Genomic DNA, 21877 nt, shown 5'->3' on the forward strand with positions numbered 1-21877 from the left:
TCTGGGTGTACATAAGTTTGGGGGCTGAAAACTAGTGTGGGCAGTTCATAGCAAGGTACTGGGCCCTCCCTGCAGCGCTTCGAGGCTCCGTGTACTCAGCTGAGTTCTGCTTTCACACTCCACTACCTTGACCATACTTGCTGCTTTCTCTAAAGTACTTAGAAACCACCTGTTTCCAACATCACTTCGAGGACTCCGGTCCTTCTGGAGCTGCGGTGCCCAGCCTAGCTCCTGTGTAAACTTTGTGTCCTTTCTGGTGGGGTAACAAATACTTAAGTGCCTGTCCCGCAGCCCAGCAGAGGCTGTTTGCTGACCTTGTCTTTCACCTCTGGAGTACTTGGCAGCCAAGTCCAAAGGGGTGGAGCCTGGGTCAGGCGCTATGGGGAGGGCTTGCCTAAAGTGACCACTTACAGCCCTGGTCCTCAGCTCTTGGATACCTGCCTGGAACTTGGCTGTCCTGTGTCCAGTGACCTTGTAGGTGTACCAGAACAGGGCTCAAGGACCCCAGGGCACTTTCCCACCCCAGGGCCCTTTTCCCTATTTGCTCCTCCCTTGTCGCTTCTACCCCGCCCCTTAGGGCCCTAAACTTCCTGGGCCGGAACTGTTTGGCTTTTTCCTGCCCCAGTTGAGGGTAGGGGTGGCCTTTGGCCTTAAGAAAAATGGAGCCCCGGAGGGCAGCACCGGGACCACCCAGCCAGGGCTCTGCAGTGGGCGCAGGGTCAGCCGCAGAGCTCGTGTACCATCTAGCTGGGGCTCTGGGTACTGAGCTACAGGAGCTGGCACGCCGTTTCGGACCCGACGCGGCGGCTGGGCTCGTGCCACTAGTAGTGCGAGCGCTGGAGCTCTTGGAAAAGGCCGCCGTGGGGCCGGCTCCGGACTCGGTGAGTCGCCGGCTCCTCCTTTCACCCACGGCAGCTGGCAGGCCCTAACCCTGAGACCCCTGGCTCCCCCAGCTGCAGGTGTCTGCACAGCAGGCCGAGCTGGAGCTGCGGCGGCTGAGCGAGGAGAACCGGCGCCTCCGCCAGGAGCTAGGCTCCGGGCCGCAGGGTGAGTGCGGGTCCCGCCGCAGCACAGCGATCTGGGGGCACCCCGGGGCCTGCGCACCCTAGAGACCCGTGGTGCTAAGAACACCCTTTCCTCAGAGGAGCGCGCGCTGCTGCGACAGCTCAAGGAGGTGACTGACAGACAGCGGGACGAGCTGCGGGCGCACAGCCGAGAACTGCTGCGCCGGAGCCAAGAGACAGAGGCGGTGAGGGCGGGGCCGGACGGGAGCGCGGGCTGGGGCGGGGCCGCGGCGGGCCTCGGAGCCCCGCCCACTAGTTCTCTCGCTCCATCCCCAGCTTCAGGAGCAGCTGCAGCGCCTCCTGCTGGTCAACTCTGAGCTGCGGCACAAGCTGGCGGCCGTGCAGACCCAATTGAGGGCGGCACAGGACCGGGAGAGGGAGCTCCAACTAAGTCGGAATGGTTGCCGCCAGATGGCTGAGGAACAGAGGCTGGATGACCCGGTGAGAGCCTGAGCAGAGTCAGGATACATCCTAGAGCTCACAGAACCCAGCACTTGGTGGGCGCGGCCTTGGTGTGCCATGCAGGATAGAAGGTCCTAGCAGACAATTCCCCTAACATTATTGTGAGCTCTTAGGGGAGAGCTGAGAGAGACCGCTCTCTGACCATACCTGACCTTGCGCAGGCGCATGCTCAGGAACAGCCAGCGCAGCCTCCAGAGGCCGTTCCGTGTGGCTTCAGCCGGGAGGAGGTTGAGCAGCTCCTTCAGGAGAGGAACGAGCTCAAAGCCAACGTTTTCTTGCTCAAGGAGGAGTTGGCCTACTTCCAGCGGTGAGGAGCCAGAAGCCAGGATGCCTGTTCCTGGGCCACAGGTCACCCCATCTTATTCTTTGGATCATTTATAGATCAGCAGTGACATTTGCCAGTGTCCTGCTCCAGACTGGGGGAAAAGTAAATCCCATAGTCCCTGCCCTTCTGGACCCTCCTTCAAACAGGGCAGCACCAAAGGTCATCAAGGCAGGACCAGCAGGTCGGAGGTTTCCTCAGGAGGGGACGGCTAAGCTCAGTTCAGAGCTGTTGGCAATATAGAGCCTTCGGGTGTTGCCAGGGAAAACAGTGAGCAGAGCTCAACTTCTGTTGGCATTCACACTTTGTGCCCGCCTCCCACCCTCCTCTTTAGAGAGCTGCTCACAGACCACCGGATCCCTGGGCTTCTGCTTGAAGCCATGAAGGTGGCAGTCAAAAAACAGCGGAGGAAGATCAAGGCCAAGATGTTGGGAACGCCAGAGGAAGCAGAGAGCAGGTGAGATCCTGCCTCCATACCCATGGACCAATCCCTTTGGCCTGTGGCACCCAGTGACCCAGCCTAGCCATGCCCTGAGCTCACTGAGCCTGCTGTGCAGCTGTCCATCCTGCCACCTGGAACCCACTGCTCCTAGTTGCCCTGGCTGCTGTGCATCCTGCTGAAGAAATTACTGATGTTGCGTCTACCCATTCATGTGTCCTTCCTTGGCTGTGTCTCTTTATTGAAGGAAGCTGTGCAGCCTTGTGAGGGGCTGTTGTTGGCCTCCAGATGTCCCACATCCCCTCAGTGTCCCCTCCCCAGTCTCGAGACCATAGTATCCCCTTAGGCCCTGTTATACGGCCCTTACATTCCTTTATCTTAGTGATGATGAAGATGGCTCCTGGCTCCTGCTCTCCAATGACAAGGAAGATGTTCCCCTAGTTCCTGAATCCAGAATCCGGAATTTGTATGTTGGAGGAGGGGAGGGGAGGGGAGGAGGGTGAAGGGGGGGCCTGGCTTAGCTCTTCCCCACTCTTCCCTTCTGCTCCACTGCCTTTCACACTGCTCCCTCTGCTTCTGTGCTCTGTGTGACTTCAGGTCCCTGTGACCTGTGCTGTCCTCTTTCCTCCTAAGCCTCCTTTTCTTTTTTTAAAGATTTATTTATTTATTATGTATACAGTGCTCTGCCTGCATGTACTCCTGCAAGCCAGAAGAGGGCACCAGATCACATTACAGATGGTTGTGAGCCACCATGTGGTTGCTGGGAATTGAACTCAGGACCTTTGGAAGAGCAAGCAGCACTCTTAACCACTGAGCCATCTCTCTAGCCCCGAAGCCTCCTTTTCACCTCTCTCTCTCTCTCTCTCTCTCTCTCCCCCCCCCCCCTCAGCCCGCATCCTTGACATCTCCGTCTTCCTGGCTTAATGCACCTCTCTTGGCTCTCCTTCCAGCTTTGGCTTATGGTATCGCGGTGAAACTGGGGCTCCTGAAGCAGAGACCAGCAACACAGCTCCCAGCAAGCCACAGGAAGGAGAAGAGACTCCACAGCACCCCTCCCTGGCACCTGTGGGCAGCCTTCCAGCCCCCAACTCCTGACAGGTCGTCCTCAGCTTTCAGTGACCGGCTTGGTCTGAGGGCTTCAGCTACACAAGAAGCCCTAACTGTGTGTTCTGGCTGCGGATAGATGTGTGACATCACACAAGGATGAGGCTCCCCTCTGTGCCTAGCCTGCTCTAGGCATGATGGAATTTTTTTCACCATGCCTCCCTTTCTTGACATCTCTGTACCACACTTCAGAGCCAGAGGTAAAGATGTCTCTGAGCTCCGCTTTCCCCGTTGAGCCACGGAGGGCTGCCTGCCTGCCTGACTCCCTAAGGCTCCTGCAGGTGACCAGTGCAATAAATACCCATAATACCCCTAAAACTGCTCACGGTCTGTCTGTCAGTGGTCTGTGCTACCTCCCAGCCCTGCCAGGAACTGAGGCCTGGTGATGATGATTCATTACAAGGTCTCCTTGGCTCCTCACTGGAAATGAGGAGAGTGTATTTGGGGAGTATGGCCCCCCACCTCTTTGGCTGTCTCCAGTACTTAGGGACCCTGTGGCTTCAGTCCTTTTTGGTTCCTTCCAGGCTAAGTCCACTCAGTTTCCACCATCAGCCTTATTTTCCCTTTCATTTCTGGTGCTAAGCTGCCTGCCCTCTCAGGGAGGTGCCTCGCTGCTGCCCGCCCTCTATTCTGGCTTCCTCAGGAAAAGCCTTGGGAGGAAGCAGGGAGGGGGTTGGGAGCTGTGGGGCCCGGATCGAACCAGGCCCTCTTTACTACGCTGGCCGCCATGGGACTAGGGCTGCTGTTCCTGCTGCTGCTGCTGCTGCTGCTCTGGACTCAAGGGACCCAGGGATCCCCATTGGACCCAACTGGCCAGCACGTCTGTATAGGCAGCAGGTGGGTCTTGTGGGAATCTGACTGATAGATATGGCCGCTGCCTCACGTGGAGTCATTTTGGAGAAGAAAGAGGTGGCTGGGAAGTCATGGGCCTGAAGGAAGGGGGCAGTGAGAGGCAGCAGGGCAGATGATAGCTGGCCGGGATGGTGATGGGAAGGTCAGGGAAGGTCAGGGAAGGAGCAGAGAGGAGTTGGAACGTGGATACTGCCCATGGGCTGTGACACCAGGGCTAGATTTCCAAAGTGGAGTGGGGGAGACTCCCACATCACAGCCAGCATTAGCAACCCACGCTACGGGGCCTGCTGTCTCCTTTCTGACCCACAGTCCCTCTGAGATCCAGTGCTGTCCAGGCTGGAGGCAGAAAGACCAAGAGTGCACCATCCGTGAGTAGCCAGGACAGTCCCCCTAGCCAAGGAAAAGGAAGGATGTGACCCAGTGACGGCCCCTCCCTCTCCATGTTCCTTCCTGAGCCCTGGGACCCGTGTCCACCCTATGATGCCTTACCCCTCTCGGGCACTAAGAGGATGGCTTGAAGGGAGCAGAGCCCCAGGAGTGGGTGAGAGGGCCAGGGGTACCCCTTACTTGTTTGGGACCCAGTCCTTTCTAGCCGGGGCGGGGATGTTTTCCAGCCATCTGTGAGGGGCCCGATGCCTGCAGGAAAGATGAGGTGTGCGTGAAGCCAGGCCTGTGTCGATGTAAACCAGGATTCTTCGGAGCCCAGTGCAGCTCCCGTGAGTTTCAATGGCCAGGTGAAGTTGCCGGGTAGAACTGGGTGAGGGGCAGGAAGTAAGCAAAGCAAGGAGCGATGTAAACCTAGAACGGTCCGGTCAGAAATCCCCCAAGCTTTGCTGAGAAAAAAAACGGGCTCGGAAATGAGAAATGATACTGAAAAATGCCCTGGGTGGTTAGCTTTAACCCACAAAGCCCTGCTTATCAGGGGTTGGAGAGATGGCTCAGAGGTTAAGAGCACTGCCTGCTCTTCCAAAGGTCCTGAGTTCAATTCCCAGCAACCACATGGTGGCTCACAACCATCCAGGATGAAATCTGGTGCTCTTTGGCCTGCAGGTGTTACATGCAGGCAGAATACTGTATTCTAAATAAATAAATCTTAAAAAAAAAAAAAAGCCCTGCTTATCTGGCACTTTTACTTTTAACCTCTCAGTAAGGACAAATAAAGAGGCTGGGTAGGAGGAGCCTGGGACCAGGCTCTCCAGAAAGGGGTGGGTGGCAGGCACCAAGAGTCCCTGGGTGGAGAGGGGACCTATGTAGCTTCCTGTTCCCCGCCCCCGTAAGCATCTATTACCTAAAACCCAGGTGCCAGTAATGGCCGAGGGCAGGGTGACACCTTAGCAGGGAGAGGGAAGGGACATGAATGAAGGCCCATCCACCTGAAAGCCTGAGCGCGTCACTGTCGAACTCAAGATCTGTGCTTTGGAATGTGAAGTGGAGGCCAAGCCAAGGCGAAGGATTTTGTCATCCGAATCTGGGGCCGGAAATGAGCCGAGTCCCCAGAGGAGAGGCTGCCAGCTGTTCTCGGGGTCTGTCCTTGGCTCTTGAAGAGCAGACTGTATCATCTTCTTCCTTTAGGAGGGGACAGGGCATGGAACCCGTGCCCAGCCCTGAACTCACTCACCTTCCATTCCTAACCGCACAGGCTGTCCAGGCCAATACTGGGGCCCCGACTGCCGTGAGGCCTGCAAGTGCCACCCACGAGGCCAGTGTGACCCGGCCACCGGTGTGTGCCAGTGCCAACCCAGCTACTGGGGTAAGCTCTGTGAGTCCACCTGCAACTGCGGCCCCCACGGACGGTGTGACCCAAAGACGGGCTTGTGCCACTGTGACCCTGGCTGGTGGTCATCTACATGTCGTCGCCCATGCCAGTGCAACCCAGCAGCGCGCTGTGACCAGGCCACCGGGGCCTGCGTCTGCCCGACGGGCTGGTGGGGCCGCCGCTGCAGCTTCAGCTGCACGTGCCACACCTCGCCCTGCGCGCAGGACTCCGGCCGCTGTATCTGCCTGGAAGGCTGGTGGGGTCCAGAGTGTAGTCGTAAGTGCCAGTGTGTGCGAGGCCAATGCAGCGTCACTTCTGGCCACTGCTCCTGCCCTCCCGGCTCCCGTGGAGCCTTCTGCGAGCTGTCCTGCAGCCCTGGCCGCTATGGAGCGCAGTGCAGAGAAAGGTGAGCCAGCAGTAGGGTAAGGGGAGCTGCAGGAAGCAGGGAGGTATCTCGGGCAATCCCCAAAACATATTACAAGGCAGGGGTGGGAGAAAAAAACACTTTATACATCTGCCTACTTCTCTCAGCCCATTAATATTAAAAAGTACAAACCAACGAGCTGGAGAGACAGCTCGGTAGTTAAGACTTCATTATATTGCTCTTTCAGAGGACCTGAGGGGTATTCTTAGTGCCCGTATCTGAGCCGGCCCTGGTGGCGCACGCCCTTAATCCCAGCACTCGGGAGGCAGAGGCAGGTGGATCGCTGTTAGTTCGAGGCCAGCCTGGTCTACAAAGCGAGTCCAGGACAGCCAGGGCTACACAGAGAAACCCTGTCTTGGGGAAAAAAAAGAAAGAAAGAAAAACCAAAAAAGAATGTACTGTCGGTTTTGTTTTCTCCTTCCTTCCGTCCTTCCTTCCTTCCTTCCTTTGGTTTGGTTTTGATGTACGTTCCAATCTCATGTGGATTAGGCTGACCTCAAACTCCTGATCCTCCTGCCTCCACCTTCCAAGTGCTGGGACTACGGGCATGGACCACCACAGCCTGCCCCTCCTCTTCCCTTTCCGTTGATATTTTTGAGACGGGGTCTCACTCTGTAGCCCCAGCAGGTCTAGAACTCACTCTAGAACTCAGGCCATCTTCCTATCTCTGCTTCCGAGCACTAAGATTTCAGTTCCAAGCTGCCACTCCCAGCTTGTAGTCTCTCCCCATCACTCCCCGACTCCCCAACCATAAAATTATTTTTATTGCTACTTCATAAACATAATTTTTCTACTGTTATGAATCATAATGTAAATATCTGATATACAGGATGTCTGATCTGTGACCCCTGTGAAAGGGCCCTTTGATCCCCGCAGAGGGGGTGGTGACCACAGGCTGAGGGTTGCTGCTCTACAAGGACAAATGTTGTTAACTAGTGAGTCATCTCTCAAACACCTATGTATTTCTGACTTTTTGTTTTGTTTTGGTTTTTGGTTTGTTTGTTTTTTGAGACAGGGTTTCTCTGTGTAGCCCTGGTTGTCCTAGAACTCACTCTGTAGACCAGGCTGCCCTGGAACCTTAATCTCTGAGCCATCTCTCTAGCCCCCTAAATAAATATATCCATATACCCTAAAAAGAAAGAAAGAGTGAGGGGCTAGGGAGATAGAAAAAGAAAAGACAAGGTTTCTATTGGCTGCCAAGGCTGTACCGTGTGTGTGTGTGTGTGTGTGTGTGTGTGTGTGTGTGTGTGTGTGTTCAGGAAAAATGAGTCTGTAGACTTTCCCGTTATAGTTAAATTCATATACCTTAAAAAAAAAAATCAGGGTCTCTCTATGTTGCCCAGGCTAGTCTCACAGTCTCCTAAGCAGATCCTAATGTGACCTCCTGTGTCTCTGCCCACGGCCACCTGTTCCCAACCTCAGAGACTGTGGCCTGGAAACAGAACAGAGAGGCAGGAGGAAGAGCACTGGGTGGGAGGGAAGCCAGGATGAGAGCGGATTGGGCCCCTCCAATTGGGCTCCTAGCTCCTGGCATCCTTTAGGAAGCCAGGGAAGGACTGAGTCTCAGAGAAGAGAGTCAGGCGTGCAATGGATGCCTGACCCCTCAGAGGTCACTATCCAACCTTTCCAAGGTACAACGCAGAGAAACTGAGGCCTGAGTGGTCGGTCCGTCAGGGACCTGGATTTCTCTAGCACCCCAAGGTCTGAGTGGACAGTGTGGGCAGTTCACAGGTTGGCACGTATGGCACTTAGTCTGGCCCCAGTGCTCCCACAAACCCCTTTTCTTGTCAGCTGTGGCCACTGTGCGCAGAATACAACGTGCTCTCCAGTCACGGGCAACTGCGAGTCCTGCAAGGCGGGCTGGAATGGGACTCAGTGCAAGCAGCCGTGTCCTCCCGGCACCTTCGGTGAGAGGTGTGGCGAGCAGTGCCCCCGCTGCTGGCTAGGGGAGACCTGTCACGCAGAAACTGGACACTGCCAGCGCTGTGACCCCGGTTGGCGAGGGCAGAGGTGAGACACTGCCTTGCCCAGAACTCGGGGATTCTCCTAGACCCCTATGTTTTCAGAGAAAGCTTTGGCTTTTGCAAAGCTCGGGGACTGCTTCCTGGCCAGGCTGAGGGGGGTGAGAAGTTTCTGAGATGGCCCTGGAAAGGGTGTGCATCTAGCCACTTCCTCCCTGGTCCTTTCCTTCTGCCTTCAGGGACCTGTAGTTTGTCACCCACTTGGGTTCGGCTCCTGCTTAAAGGCCACATGTACTGGAGCTTTGCTACAGGAGACTGGCCCTTAGGGCCCCATGTCTGGGGACGTGGGAGGGGCTGTAGGGCCCTCCTGTCCTCCGAGTCCTGAGCTTTGCTTCCTCTCTGTGGCCCCAGGTGTGAGAACCCTTGTCCCCTCGGTACTTTTGGGGAGGGCTGCAGCTCCGCCTGCCCCGCATGTGTTCAGGGGACCTGTGATGCGGTGACAGGAGACTGTGTCTGCAGTGCTGGCTACTGGGGCATCAGGTAAGAATTAGGCCGTGGGAACAGTGGATGATGAGAGACGAGGTCAGGCCTCTGTGTAATGTTTCCTAAATTTTCCTCACTGAGCCTCTCTACTTCCCAGAATCCCTCTTTCCCACCCTGTAACTATGAAGTTAGTGGCATCTTCTGAGGAAAGTCTGAGCTTAATCTAAAAGGACTGAAAAAAAAAACCTAGTTTTTTGTTTTCTTTCTTTTTCTTTTTTCTTTTTGTGTGTATATTTTGTTTGTTTTGAGGTTTGTTTTGTTTGGTTTGGTTTGGTTTTTGGGGTTTTTTTGTTTTTGTTTTTTTTGTTGTTGTTGTTTGTTTGTTTTGAGACAGGGTTTCTCTGTGTAGCTTTGGCTGTCCTGGACTCACTTTGTAGACCAGGCTGGCCTCGAACTCACAGTGATCCGCCTGCTTCTGCCTCCTGAGTGCTGGGATTACAAGTGTGTGCCACCACGCCCGGCTCTGTTTTTTGTTTTTTAAGGAAATAAAAAATAAAAAGATTTTTTAAAAGGGAAAAAATATCAGGAGAAAAAGAGGAGATGGTGCAGCTCATTCATATGAGGACTTTACTTAGGAGTGGGACCCAGACCCCACTATTGTTCCTCAAGTTCTTTGGGTGTCAAATAGAGACTCCAAGCGGATGTCCATCTAAAGGTTAACCCATAGCATCAAGAGGAGGAAACCTGTTTTACAAAGCAGGGACCCAGGGGGATTGGAGAGATGGCTCAGAGATTAAGAGCACTGCCTGCTCTTCCGGAGGTCCTGAGTTCAATTCCCAGAGACCACACGGAGGCTCACAACCATCTAGAGTAGGATCTAGTGCCCTCTTCTGGCCTGCGGGTGTACATGCAGGCAGAACACTTCATGATAAATAAATACATAGCCGGGCGTGGTAGCGCATGCCTTTAATCCCAGCACTGGGGAGGCAGAAGCAGGTGGATGAATCTCTGTGAGTTCGAACCCAGCCTGGTCTACAAAGTGAGTCCAGGACAGCCAAGACTACACGGAGAAACCCTGTCTCAAAAAACCAGTACATACATACATACATACATACATACATACATAAGTAAATCTTTTTTAGAAGTCAGAGGGGTCTTCCAACAGGGTGTGGGGACAGTATCCAGAAATCGGCTTTACCTTCCCCTCTGTGGCGCCTTCAGTCGGCCTGTCTGTTACGTATCCCTAGCTGCAATAGTTCCTGCCCATCTGGTTTCCATGGAAACAACTGCTCTACCCCCTGCCAATGCCCAGAGGGGCTCTGCCACCCTGTGTCTGGGGCCTGCCAGCTGGGTAAGTGGAGAGAGGATGGGAGGACACTTGGTCATTCCCGTGGGCCGTGGGGACGATGGGAACACTTCAGAGATGGGATCCTCAAAGACCATGAATATGTGGCTGCCTCCTGTGTTCGTAGGCCATGGTGGTAAAAACGTGCTCATCGCGGGCATCCTGGTACCTCTGCTGCTCCTCCTCATGGGCATCATCTGCTGTGCCTACTGCTGCTCAGCTACCCAACTGGACCCCAAGGACAGGTAAACACGGCCATTATGTGTGTTCCCTTTGGAGCTGGGGACAGGCTGAATACATCACTCTTCAGGTAGAGATGCTTGGCACAGACTGAAGCCACTAGTCTTCCTTTAAGAGCCTTTGACAAGCCGGGGGGTGTTGGTGGCGCACGCCTTTAATCCCGGCACTCAGGAGGCAGAGGCAGGTGGATCACTGTGAGTTTGAGGCCAGCCTGGTCTACAAAACAAGTCCAGGATAGCCAAGGCTACACAGACAGACCCTGTCTTGTAAGACCAAAAAAAAAAAAAAAAGAGCCTTTGACAAGAAGTGTCTGAGTCACATGAACAGGTGGAGGGGGTGCTGGGTGGCAGGGGACTCAAAGTCAAACCTACAGCAGAAGGTTGAACTGGTGACAATGCTGCAAGAGCCGGGACAGAGCAGAATCCACACATCTCAGCAGAGAAGGGAAGAGGCCAGATCTCCAAACATCAGGAAATAGGAGGCCAGGAAAGTCTGAGCCATGGTTTTGCAGAGAGCACGGCCCAAGGGATGGAGCATGGAGGAGAATCAGCGAGGACCAGGAGAATGTGTTCCCTATTGCGTTCTTCTTCGTATCTCTTGGCCCCTTGGGCACACAACGCTCTGAGGAAGTTTGGAACAGGGAGTTTGGTGGCAAGAGGTTTTCCTCAATTACAAAGATACGGAGGCTCCCGGTGTTTCAGCTGCTCCTGGCTCACACAGAGGCCCTGCCTGGCTTTCTAGACACTTTGCTCTCTGCTGTCCCTCCTCCAGCATGTGGTGACTCAGAGCCAGGGCTTGAGCGCGCTAAGCGAGGGCTCTGCTACCGAGCTACATCCTCAGCCTCAGCCTTGTTTGTTTGCTTGGTTTCTGAGAAGACGCAGCTCGCTGTGTAGCTCGGGCTGTCATGAACTGGCTGTGTTCACGCCTCGGCTGCTTGAGTGCTAGGAATCCGGGGATTGTGTCGGACCTACTAGACCCTAAACCCTGCCTTTGTCCTCTGTGCTGTGGGGCATGCAGAGATGACTGCACAGTCTGGGGGGCAGGAGAATAGCCCATCCAGCTGCCCCCAAAAGAAGATGGAGACTCTTCCGAAGGATGTTAGAGAACTCTGACAAGCTGTCACTCCAGTTTGGGGTGGAGTAGAGTACGGACAAAGGCAGGTTCCCGGGATTCAGCTAGGACATAGTCGTAAAAGCTACATTTTGGAGACACCATTGCAGATTCCTAGAACTGGTGCCCGGTGCTAGGCCCTGCCAAACGCTCTCTTAGATTTACAACCGAGGCCAAGAAAAGTGAAATCAAAGCCTACATGGCTACTAAGGCCTGCTTGACTCCAGAGCAATGGCTCGCAACCTTCCTGATGCTGCGGCCCTTTAATACAGTCCCTCGTGCTGTGGTGACCCTCCAACCATAAAATTATTTTGGTTGTCACTTCAAAACTGCAATTTAGCTGCTGTTATGAATCATAATGTAAACTCTTTTTTTGGAGCTAGAAGTTTGCCAAAGGGTCGCCACCTACGGGTTGAGAACCACCGCTCTCAAGCCATGCTGTCTTCTGTGAGTTAGATTTTGGATGCCGTAGCGTGGGTTTTTAAAAATTCTGTCATCAGTGTAGGGCCATTGGAGTAGATGTAGTGACCTGTCACATCCTGCTTGTCTGGCACGGCCCCCTTATGCTTTGTACACTGATCACCGTCCCTCTGCCACCCTCTCAGGCCAGAGAGAAACGGAACGGCCTTGTTCAGAATGAAACAGCAGGTGTGGGGCGCCCTCACCAGCCTGGGCTCAGCGCTGCCCTGTGGCTCGCTCAGTAACTACAAGCTACCCTGGGTGACAGGTAAGTGGGCACTGGGGGTCCGGGTCAGGAGTCTAGGGCTTCCCGTGAGGCCCCCCGCACCTGACCTGGAACCCCTGCAGTTTCGCACCACGACCCGGAAGTCCCCTTCAACCACAGCTTCATCGAGCCGCCTTCTGCCGGCTGGGCCTCTGATGACTCCTTCTCTTCTGATCCGGACTCTGGAGATGAGGGCGACGCGCATGAGTACTTCATGCCACCTCGAGAAGGTAGCCCCCGCCCCCCCCCAACCCCCACCCCCGCCGCCATCGGGCCTGCCCCACCCAAGCGGCGGCGGCGGCGCCATGCGCGTCCCTTTGCTGGATGCGTGTGTCTGGGATTATTTTCCCACCACTTGCTGTTTCTGGCTCTGAGAAAGAGTTCAAGGGAAAGACTGTCCTGTCTTCACCAAGCTGGCAATCTGCTGGATGGTAAAAAAGCTATATCATGCCGGGCACGGTGGTGCACGCCTTTAATCCCAGCATTTGGGAGGTAGAGGCAGGTGGATGTCTGTGAGTTCGAATTTGAGGCCAGCTTGGTCTACAGCATGAGTTCCAGAATAGGCAGGAGTATGTAAAGAGGCCCTGTCTCAAAACAAACAAACAAATAATAAAAATAGATTTAAAAAAAAATGTCACCAGGGCTGGAGAGATGGCTCAGTGGTTAAGAGCACTGCCTGCTCTTCCAAAGGACCCGGGTTCAATTCCCAGCAACCATATGGCAGCTCACAACTGTCTGTAACTCTAAGATCTGACACCCTCACACTAATGCACATAAATTTAAAATTAAATAAAAATATTTGATTGGCAAAAAAAAAATATCACTAGACATAGAGGACAGGCTGGGATATTTATTGTTGCTAAAATTCCTCCCTAGGGGGAGACATAAGCAGCGTCTACCCCCTCTGCTAAAACTAAGGGCCCAACAACAAATGGAGACCTGATGCCATGAATGCTCATTCTGGGAACCAATGAATTGACTGGGGTTTCCTATAGAGCGCAGGTAATGGGTTATTTACAGGGGGTGTAGTGCTCCTCCCTGCAATAGGCAGCGTCTAGAAAGTCTTTACTATAAGGATGTACGCTCACCCAGCCACATGACGGAGCGCTCCTCTCCTGTGCGTTCCCCAGCTTACGTAGTCTAACCCCGCCCTAAGGTAGAGCTGCATACAACAGGTGATAGGGAGGGCTGGATGCTCAGATTGGTGTCTCCTGACTGCCCCCCCACCTCTGTGTGTGTGTGTGTGTGTGTGTGTGTGTGTGTGTGTGTACACACAGTCAGTGAGCCCATAGTCTTTTTCCTACACAGGTGAATATTCCAGTGTGGCAGTTGCTCCATTCGGGGACGGTAGCAACAAGTCATGCTTTAGTGGAGCATGTGAAAAAAAAGGGAGGGACTCCAGCGCTACCCATGTCCTGAGTAACTGGGAGTTAAGGAATATGTCTGTTAGAAATAGCTGTGTTCAAGCCGGGCGTGGTGGCGCACGCCTATAATCCCAGCACTCAGGAGGCAGAGGCAGGTGGTTCGCTGTGAGTTCGAGACCAGCCTGGTCTACAAAGCGGGTCCAGGACAGCCAAGTGTACACAGAGAAACCCTGTCTCGGAAAAAAAGAAATAGCTGTGTTGGGCTGGAGAGATGGCTCAGAGGTTAAGAGCACTGCCTGTACTTCCAAAGTTCCTGAGTTCAATTCCCAGCAACCACATGTTGGCTCACAACCATCTATAGTGAGATCTGGTGCCCTCTTTTGGCCTGCTGGCTCACACGCAGCCAGAATACTGTATAAATAATGAATACATCTTTAAAAAATAAAATAAAAAAGAAATAGCTGTGTTGAGTTTAGCAGAATCAGTAGGAGTTAGCCAAGTGAAAATGAGGCCGCAGTGATGGTGTTTTGGATAAATGGAACCGTGTTTAGTGGTTCAAAGCGAGGAGGGGTAGAGAGAGATGAGGGAAGAAGAAGGCCCCTGTTGTGTCAGCCCCTCCCTTGCCTCGCTCTTCCTTGCCACATCCTGAGGCCCCGGGAAAGACTCTGCACCCCGGGGTGGACCGGGTTAGAGTGCGCACCCAGCCTTACACAAGCTTTTCTGTCTTCTCCCCTGCCAGAGATGGTCCCTGTGCCCCGGGAAGAGCCGCCAGCGGCTAGCCTTCCTGGAGGCCCCTTCCCTCCCCCAGAGGATGCCTCCACACCTTTCCCCATCCCACGCACCTCCAGCCTGGCTCGGGCCAAGAGGCCATCCGTCTCTTTCGCTGAAGGCACTAAGTTTGCACCACAGAACGGCCGAAATTCTGGGGATCTCTCCAGCCCCGTACGAAAACCTAAGAGACTCTCCAGAGGTGCGCATCCGCGTCCCGAAGGGCAGGAGGCTGAGGAGTCTGCAGGCCCCGAGCAAGCCAACGCACAGGAGGATGCTCCTACCGCCGCACAGGAGGATGCTCCTACCGCCGCAAGCCCCGGAGGAGACGCTGCCACTAGTCACCAACACCCACCTGGTAGCCAGACAGTAGCCGAGTGTGTGGAAAGCACCGATGGCAGCGTCCAGGAGAGCTCTGACTCTGTGGCTACAATCTATATGCTGGCAGGGACACCCCAGAAACCTGACGGCCCCGTCTGGTCTGTCTTTCGTCGTTTGGGAAACTGCCAGAAAGATCAGGCAGCACCCAAGGTCAAGAGCGCCATTCCTAAGCCTTTACGCCGATCTCTGGGTCGGAACCTGGGCTCTGGCTCAGCTCCAGGTGCCACGCTTTCTGCAGCCACCGAGTCCACGGCAATTAGGCCGGAAGAAGCATCCAAAGGTCTGGGAGATGGCACTGAGAGCTTAGGGACGGTCCAGGAGCCAGTGGCTGCAAACAGTTCCCCGGAACAGGGTTCCCCGAAGCAGGCCGAGGAGGAACCCCTATATGAGAATGTCGTGCCCATGTCGGGGCCACCACAGCACTGAGGACCTTGACTTGGTGAGTGGGAAGACTGGATGGGAATGGGGATGTGCTGAAACTCCCATGGACCGGATCAGCCTTTGTGCTGGAAAATGATGCCAAAGCTGCGGAAACTGCCCTGAAGAGGCAAGGGTTAGAGGCCACCTGGCTGTGGGTCGGCCCTGGCAGTGTCCCCAGGTGGGCCTGGAAGGCCTGGGTAGAGACCCTGTAGACCTGGGTCAGAGGAAGGAGGGGATGACAACAGGACTTTTCCTTTGCTGCCCTGGACTCTGTCCCGAGACTGTTCTTTCCATCACTTTAAAAACACTTATTTTGGCGCTGGAGAGATGGCTCAGTGGTTAAAAGCGCCCGCCTGCTCTTCCAAAGGTCCTGCGTTCAATTCCCAGCAACCACATGGTGGCTCACAACCGTCTATAATGTGATCTGATGCCCTTTTCTGGCGTGCAGGCAGAATACATAATAAAAATAAATCTTAAAAAGCAAAACAAAACAAAAAAAAAACAGCACTTGGGAGGCAGAGGCAGAGGCAGGTGGATCTCTGTGGGTTCGAGGCCAGCCTGCTCTACAAAGCAAGTCCAGGACAGCAAAGGCTACCCAGAGAAGCCCTGTCTCAAAAAACCTAAATAAATAAATAAATAAAACATTAATTTTTTTCTGAAATGGAAAACAACCTAAACGTTTGGTGATAAAGACTGATTAAGGAAACATTTCTCCTATAAAATTAATTAATCAATCTGAGGGGAAAGTATGTGCCACAACATGCCTGTGGAGGTGAGTGGCCAGCTCTTGGGAGTTCCTTCCTGTCACCTGGGGATGGCACCCATGCCTGTGACCCAAGCACTTCTAACCACTGGGCGCTGCTAACCACTGGGCCGCCTCACTAGCCACCCTTTTGTGAGACAGGGTCTCTCTTACAGCCCAGGCTGGTCTCAGACTTGCTCTGTGGCTGAGAACCCCCTTGAGTTGATGCTCCTCTTGCCTCTGTTTCCCAGTGCTGGCCTGGAGGACCTGTGCTGTCTGGTTTTACAGGGCTTCATGCGTGGTCGGCAAGCATGCTACCAAGTGAACTACACACCAGCCCAACGGAATAAATATTTCTTACAGCTGGTTTCTCTACACAGTGGTGGCTAAGTATATTATTAAAAAGTATCTGCTATGCGGGTAATGTTTGCTAGGGAGATGGCTCAGCGGGGAAGAGCGCTGGGCTGCTGTTCTAGCGGACACGAGTTTGATTCCTAGCACCCATGTGGTGGCTTACAACCTGGTCTCTGAGGACACCAGGCATGAAGTAGCTTACAGACCACACATGCATACAAAGCACATGTATATGTGAAATACAATTTAAAAATGTAAAGCCTGAGATGTGAGAGAATAAAGTCAGTAGCCAATCAGAGACCCTGTGTAGCTTCTTTTCTTGTGTGGCTGTCTTTTCTGTTCAGTGCTAGAGACTGGGCCCAGGGTCTCATATTAAACATTTGCTCTACTGCCAAAGTAAATCACTGATTCCCAACTTCTCTTTATATTTTTTTTCACTTAAAATTAAAAGAAAGAGAGAGAGAGAAGCAGTGGTGATACACCCCTTTGATCCCAGCATTTGGGGAGCAGAGGCAGGTGGATCTCTGAGCTTGAGGCTAGCCTGATCTACACAGTGACATCCAGGGCTACTCAGAGAAACACCATCTCAAAAGCCCCCCCTCCCAAAATTTAAGATGTATTATTTATGTATTATGAGTTTTGTCTGCACATGTCTGTTTCTGCGTGTGTGCCTGGTGCCCTCAGAGGTCAGAAGACGGCAGTGGACCTCTTGGAACTGGAGTTACAGACTGGAGTTGTGAGGCACCCTGTGGATGCTGGGAATCAGACCCTGTGTCCTCTACAAGGACAAGTGCGCTTGATCGCGGAGCCATGTCTCCGGACCTTCTCCCCCTCTCCCTCCCTCCCTTTCTCTCTCTCTCTGACCTTGCATCCCTGTGCGTGCATCCTTTCCAGTGCATTTCTGTGGAGCTTAAAGAACAATTATTGGATACGGGTTCTCTCTTGCTGCCTTGTGGATGCCAGGGACGGAGCTCGGGTCATGAGGCTTCTGGGCACCAAACCACTTGGTCAGCCTCACTTTAAAAAATACATAAATAAATAAACTTTCTGGCTGGGCCTTTAATCCCAGCACTCGGGAGGCAGAGGCAGGCGGATCACTGTGAGTTCAAGGCCAGCCTGGTCTACAAAGCGAGTGCAGGACAGCAAAGGCTACACAGAGAAACCCTGTCTCAAAACAAACAAACAAAAGAAAAAGAAAAAAGAATCATGGGACTAGAGAGATGGCTCAGTGGTTAAGAGCACTGACTGCTCTTCCAGAGGTCCTGAGTTCAATTCCCAGCAACCACATGGTGGCTCACAACCATCTATAATGAGATCTAGTGCCCTCTTCAGGTGTGCAGGTGCGCATGCAGGTAGAATACTATATACATAATAAATAAGTAAATCTTTTTTTAAAAGAATCATTTGCTGTTTTTGAGGAGCTTCTCATCTTCTCAGCAAGCTCACTCCAGTTCTAGGCAACCTGCTGCCCTCTTCTGGCCTCCATGGGTAATTCATGTTGTGGTGCTTGGTTTTTCTGAGACAGAGTTTCTCTGTGGTGCTTATTTCAGATTCACCAAAAGTTCTGGAAGTCTAGCTTGGGCACATCTAACTTTAAAAAAAAAAGTTTAATTCAAATGGACCTGGGCTATCTTAACATTTACTTCTTTGGAGAAGCTGCCTAAATCCTCATTTTTTTTTTTTAAATCTGGAATATAGGGATAACAGCTAGATCTAGAGTGGCTATAGGGGATGAGGCAGCACAGAGACTGGAAAAGCACCTAGTAAACGTTTAGCTATCAATAAAAGGCGATTATCACTGATCCGACCTCATCCTTCCAGCGCCCAGTGATCGTGCGCCCTGGAACCTGGTACTCCCCGCCGCTGGCTGCTGCTTTCAGCCCACACGCTCATATTGCGCGCCTGCTTTGAGTTTACCTTAGTATGAAGGGCTAGCGGCACCACGGACATGTCTGCCCCAAGGAGTTGCCAGTCCGTGGGAAATGGGGGTACATATGACAAGGCATTACAACCAGTAGACAAAAAGAGCAAACAGCATTATAGAGAGTGGCTAGGGGAAGGCTGGGGGGGGGGGTGGCTGCCCAAGAAAGGGTCCCTAGTGAGAGAAAAAGAAAGCCAGAAACCACAACAATTCGATGGATTGGTGCATCCAGGACCACGGGGAGTCAGACGAGGAACTGAAACTTTTATCTCACAAAACAAACGGTTGAAGTCTCTACAGGATCTAGCCAGGAAGGCCAGGTTTACATTTCCCACAACTCACCGCGGTGTGGCTATGCGATGCAGAGATTGCTGGGTGAGTAGTTGTGTTCCAGGGACAGAAATAAATGGGCAGATTAGATAAACAGGATGCCAGGTTACACTGGTACAGCGGGGGGTGGGGTGGAGATGAGAAGGGGGAGACCCACAGTAGATAGTCTTTAACTTTTCTGTTGAAAAGCTAAGTTCACAGTGTCTAACTTCACGAGAGGTTGTTGGCTCAGTGTGGTGACACGTGCTGTTGAACCCAGCAATCGGAGGCAGAACAGAGGCTGGCCTGCTCACCACCCCCCACCACCCCCAATATAGATAGTACTAAAATCTGAGGGAGAAGGGGAACACATTTTAGAGATATGTCTGGAGAAGGTCGCCAAGCAGGTGGCTCAGGGAAAAGGACAGAAGGGTTGACTATATTGGTAGGTGGCAAGTCCAACTTGGAGCTTGTGATCAGGCCCCAAACCCACCAGCAAGCCTAGACCAAACCTGGACGGCTAACGAAGGCTCGGGGCACCAGGGGGCGCACTCGAGCTGAGGGAAGCTGAGCCAAGCTGCCGGGGACTCCCACAATCCTAAAAGCAAGCTGGCTCTTTTAAGTGTGGAAAATCTGAGGGGCACAGAGTGTTTTCTGAGGGTAGGCTAGTGCCTTTCGTCAGGAAGACGCAGCCGGACAGCTAAACCTCCCGAGCCGAGGCTCCAGGCCCCGTTCAGGCAGGTCCTCAGGGCAGTGCAGCTCTGCTGATGTCACAGAGAGGACTGAGCTCTCTGGACCCCCAGCGACCTGTCACTCTCTCCAAAGCCAGACTTAGGCTAAGGTGCTTGGGGTTGCCCACAGCATGAAGGGTGGAAGAGAGAGTGTGCCAGCCACGTGAAAGAGACATTTGGAAGACAAGGAGAGCAGGGCACACCAAGGTGACCGGCTTGAACACTGATGGGTCTCTTAAGGCATCGAGAAAAGCGGGCACAGGATAGGGATGGTGACGTCTGGATGGAGGACCAGGGTCGTTCTGGGTTCTAGAACCAGACTACAGATCCTTAAGGGACACCGATTATGGACCAGGCAGGAGGCACCTGAGAGCAAGGACCTAGTGAATCTGGAGATCTATGGGGGGGGGGGGGGGTGCGGTACACGATGCCGGGACCTGGCTCGGGGTGTTCCGATACTCGTAGACGGCTCCTGTATAGGACAACTGAGGCAAGGCAGCGAGGAAGCCAGACACAAAGCCCGAGGACCGGGCGGACTGCGGCGGCACAAAGAATCAGCAATATCCCTCGGAGCTGGAGCATCCGGCCGTGGTTCTCAGGGCGGAGACGGAGGGTCTACACTGCGAGCCTAACGGGACGGTGCTGGAGCCCAGCTCGGTGTGGACCAAGACTCCCTGAACCACGGACCCAGGGACTTAACAAGAAAGAGGACTCCGAGGAGGGCGTGGGGGCGATGCTCACGGGGGTACCGGGTCGAGGAGCACTCCACTTTAACTGGGTAGAGATGGGCTTGCCCCAGCTGACACCCCCAGCCCCCCCATTCCTCTTGTTTGTCTCCAAGTCCGGCCGGAACCGGCTTCTGCTCGCCGGGGGGCGGGCGGGTAGCTGTTGATTGGCCAACGCCTGTTTCCAGCCCCAAGCAGCCAATCAACGGGCAGCAGTGTTTTTCATCTTAGGGTAGGAATAAAAGGGCTGGAAATAAAGGGGACAGAAAAGGCACCGGGCGGGCCCGATACACATCGGTAGGAGCTGGACCAGCTGGACTCCCGGGCTCCGGGCCCCCGACGAAGGTGCGGGAACCTGAAGCTGCTCTCAGGCAGGGGTTAGAGGGAAGGTGCGTGCTTGTCAAGCGGGAAGACGTGATGAAAAAGAGCGAGGAGGAGGATGGAGGGACGGGGGTCTGCTCCCATGGAAACGGGCTAATTTCCGGGGTAACAGCCCGGTAAGCGGGTCGCGCGGCTGGCTCGCGCCGCCGGTTTGAACCGGCTTCGCCTCTCCCATGCGGGGTTCGCGTGGCGGTAGCGCCTAGCGACCTAGACACTGACCAATGGCGCGGCAGTTCCTGTGCGGTCCCGCCAATGAATGCGCCGTGGGCGGGCCGTTCCGGGGCTCCCGGGGATGATCTTGTGGTTGTGAGAACGAGCTCTAGGGAAGGGTCTCGAGTGCGGGAGGGAGGGAGCCTGTCAGGGTCCCTGGGAGTGGCAGCTCTCAGGTGTGCCTCTGCTCAGGTGCCCTCACCGCCAGCTGCCTCCCTTTTCGGCCCCCAGAGTAGCTACTCAGTCCTGTTTGGGGTCCGGACCAGCTCCACGTCCTTGAGCATACATTAGTCCTTTTCCAGCTGCCATGCCTCAGTTTACCTCCGAGTGATCTAAGGGAGAATCCTCTCCACTTGGCCAGCAGGGCTCTACTGTGACCGAAGGTAGCAGTACTAGCCAGCCGCGGGCTCGGGATGGCCCAGGTCCTGGACAGGGCTAGGGTTCGCTTCTGCGGCGGCGTGCACCCATAGCTTGGGCTGCAGGGGGCTGACAGGCTGGTGGCTGTACGCCAGCGGCCGCACGGGTCGGGTAGAGCCACCGCTGAACCCGAGGTCTGTGCGCAGGTGTCCTGCAGAGCCGGAGCTCGGCCGCCGCTGCTGCCGCACCGCACCATGGCGCCCACCCTGGCCACTGCCCATCGGCGCCGCTGGTGGATGGCCTGCACGGCCGTGGTGGAAAACCTCCTCTTCTCGGCAGTGCTCCTGGGCTGGGGCTCGCTCCTCATCATGCTCAAGTCGGAGGGCTTTTACTCCTACCTGTGTACGAAGCCAGGTGAGATGGGCGCCCTGGTCGGGGGTGGGGACGGGGCAGGTTCCTACAGTGGGTCTTTGGGAGAGAGCGGATGGTGGTGACGCTCTAAGCCAGCGATGCCCGCTTGTTGCACAGCACCCCCTCCGAGTGCCAAAAGGCCCGTCTGATTGTCTCTGGGTGCAAATCATTACCATCGTCCCTGTTTGTGGATGGAGAAACTGAGGCTGAGACAGTCTTTTTTTTTTTTTTCTTCCCCAAGCTTCAGACTAATAGACTCAGAACCCTCGTGTGCAGTCAGGAACATTGCTGGCCTCCTGGCCTTCCAGGGCCTGCAGAATCGCTTGCCTTGCAGTAAATGCGTAAGAAAGAGGAACTTGACTCAAAGGCCGGGGTGCAGCAAGAGAGAGGAAGTGGCTTCGCCTCCACCCGAAGGAAGGCTCATCTTAGAGCTACATGTTTTTAAGTCAGGCCGTTTTGGAGTCTCCTTAGAGGCTTGCCAAGATAGAATTTCTTGTCTATTTTTTGCTGCCTTATG

The 21877-nt window shown here is 54.2% G+C and overlaps 3 protein-coding genes across 7 annotated transcripts in view; all 3 read left to right on the forward strand.

The window, feature by feature from the left end:
* The first annotated feature begins 491 nt into the window (after positions 1-491).
* RILP (Rab interacting lysosomal protein) lies at positions 492-3709 on the forward strand. 2 transcript variants are annotated; one of them, XM_084802834.1, is made up of 8 exons: positions 492-881; positions 954-1047; positions 1143-1249; positions 1341-1505; positions 1688-1833; positions 2183-2305; positions 2670-2753; positions 3238-3709. In XM_084802834.1, the coding sequence occupies exons 1-8, from the start codon at positions 660-662 to the stop codon at positions 3380-3382; spliced, it is 1086 nt and encodes a 361-aa protein (XP_084658960.1). In that variant the 5' UTR covers positions 492-659; the 3' UTR covers positions 3383-3709. The 2 variants fall into 2 exon arrangements, with proteins under 2 accessions (XP_084658960.1, XP_084658961.1); XM_084802835.1 differs by having other exon boundaries at positions 954-1044.
* A 79-nt stretch (positions 3710-3788) lies between these two features.
* Positions 3789-16613, forward strand: SCARF1 (scavenger receptor class F member 1). Its single transcript, XM_084802792.1, has 11 exons — positions 3789-4228; positions 4553-4611; positions 4858-4959; positions 5883-6405; positions 8215-8433; positions 8796-8924; positions 10115-10218; positions 10340-10457; positions 12168-12289; positions 12370-12516; positions 14390-16613. The coding sequence occupies exons 1-11, from the start codon at positions 4119-4121 to the stop codon at positions 15223-15225; spliced, it is 2469 nt and encodes an 822-aa protein (XP_084658918.1). The 5' UTR covers positions 3789-4118; the 3' UTR covers positions 15226-16613.
* Positions 16614-19345: 2732 nt separating this feature from the next.
* The window catches only part of SLC43A2 (solute carrier family 43 member 2), a 51858-nt gene continuing 49326 nt past the window's right edge, over positions 19346-21877 (forward strand). The window contains exons 1-2 of one of the 4 annotated variants that reach the window (XM_084802801.1): positions 19346-19483; positions 21156-21363. In XM_084802801.1, coding sequence (XP_084658927.1) covers positions 21204-21363 — 160 coding nt within the window. In that variant the 5' untranslated portion in view covers positions 19346-19483; positions 21156-21203. Of the gene's footprint in view, positions 19484-19711; positions 20391-20674; positions 20976-21155; positions 21364-21877 lie in introns of those variants that run through there. The other 3 variants (XM_084802798.1, XM_084802799.1, XM_084802800.1) reach the window with 3 other exon arrangements.

Source organism: Acomys minous (genome assembly GCF_964271855.1).
Source record: "Acomys minous genome assembly, chromosome: 12".
NCBI lineage: Eukaryota > Metazoa > Chordata > Mammalia > Rodentia > Muridae > Acomys > Acomys minous.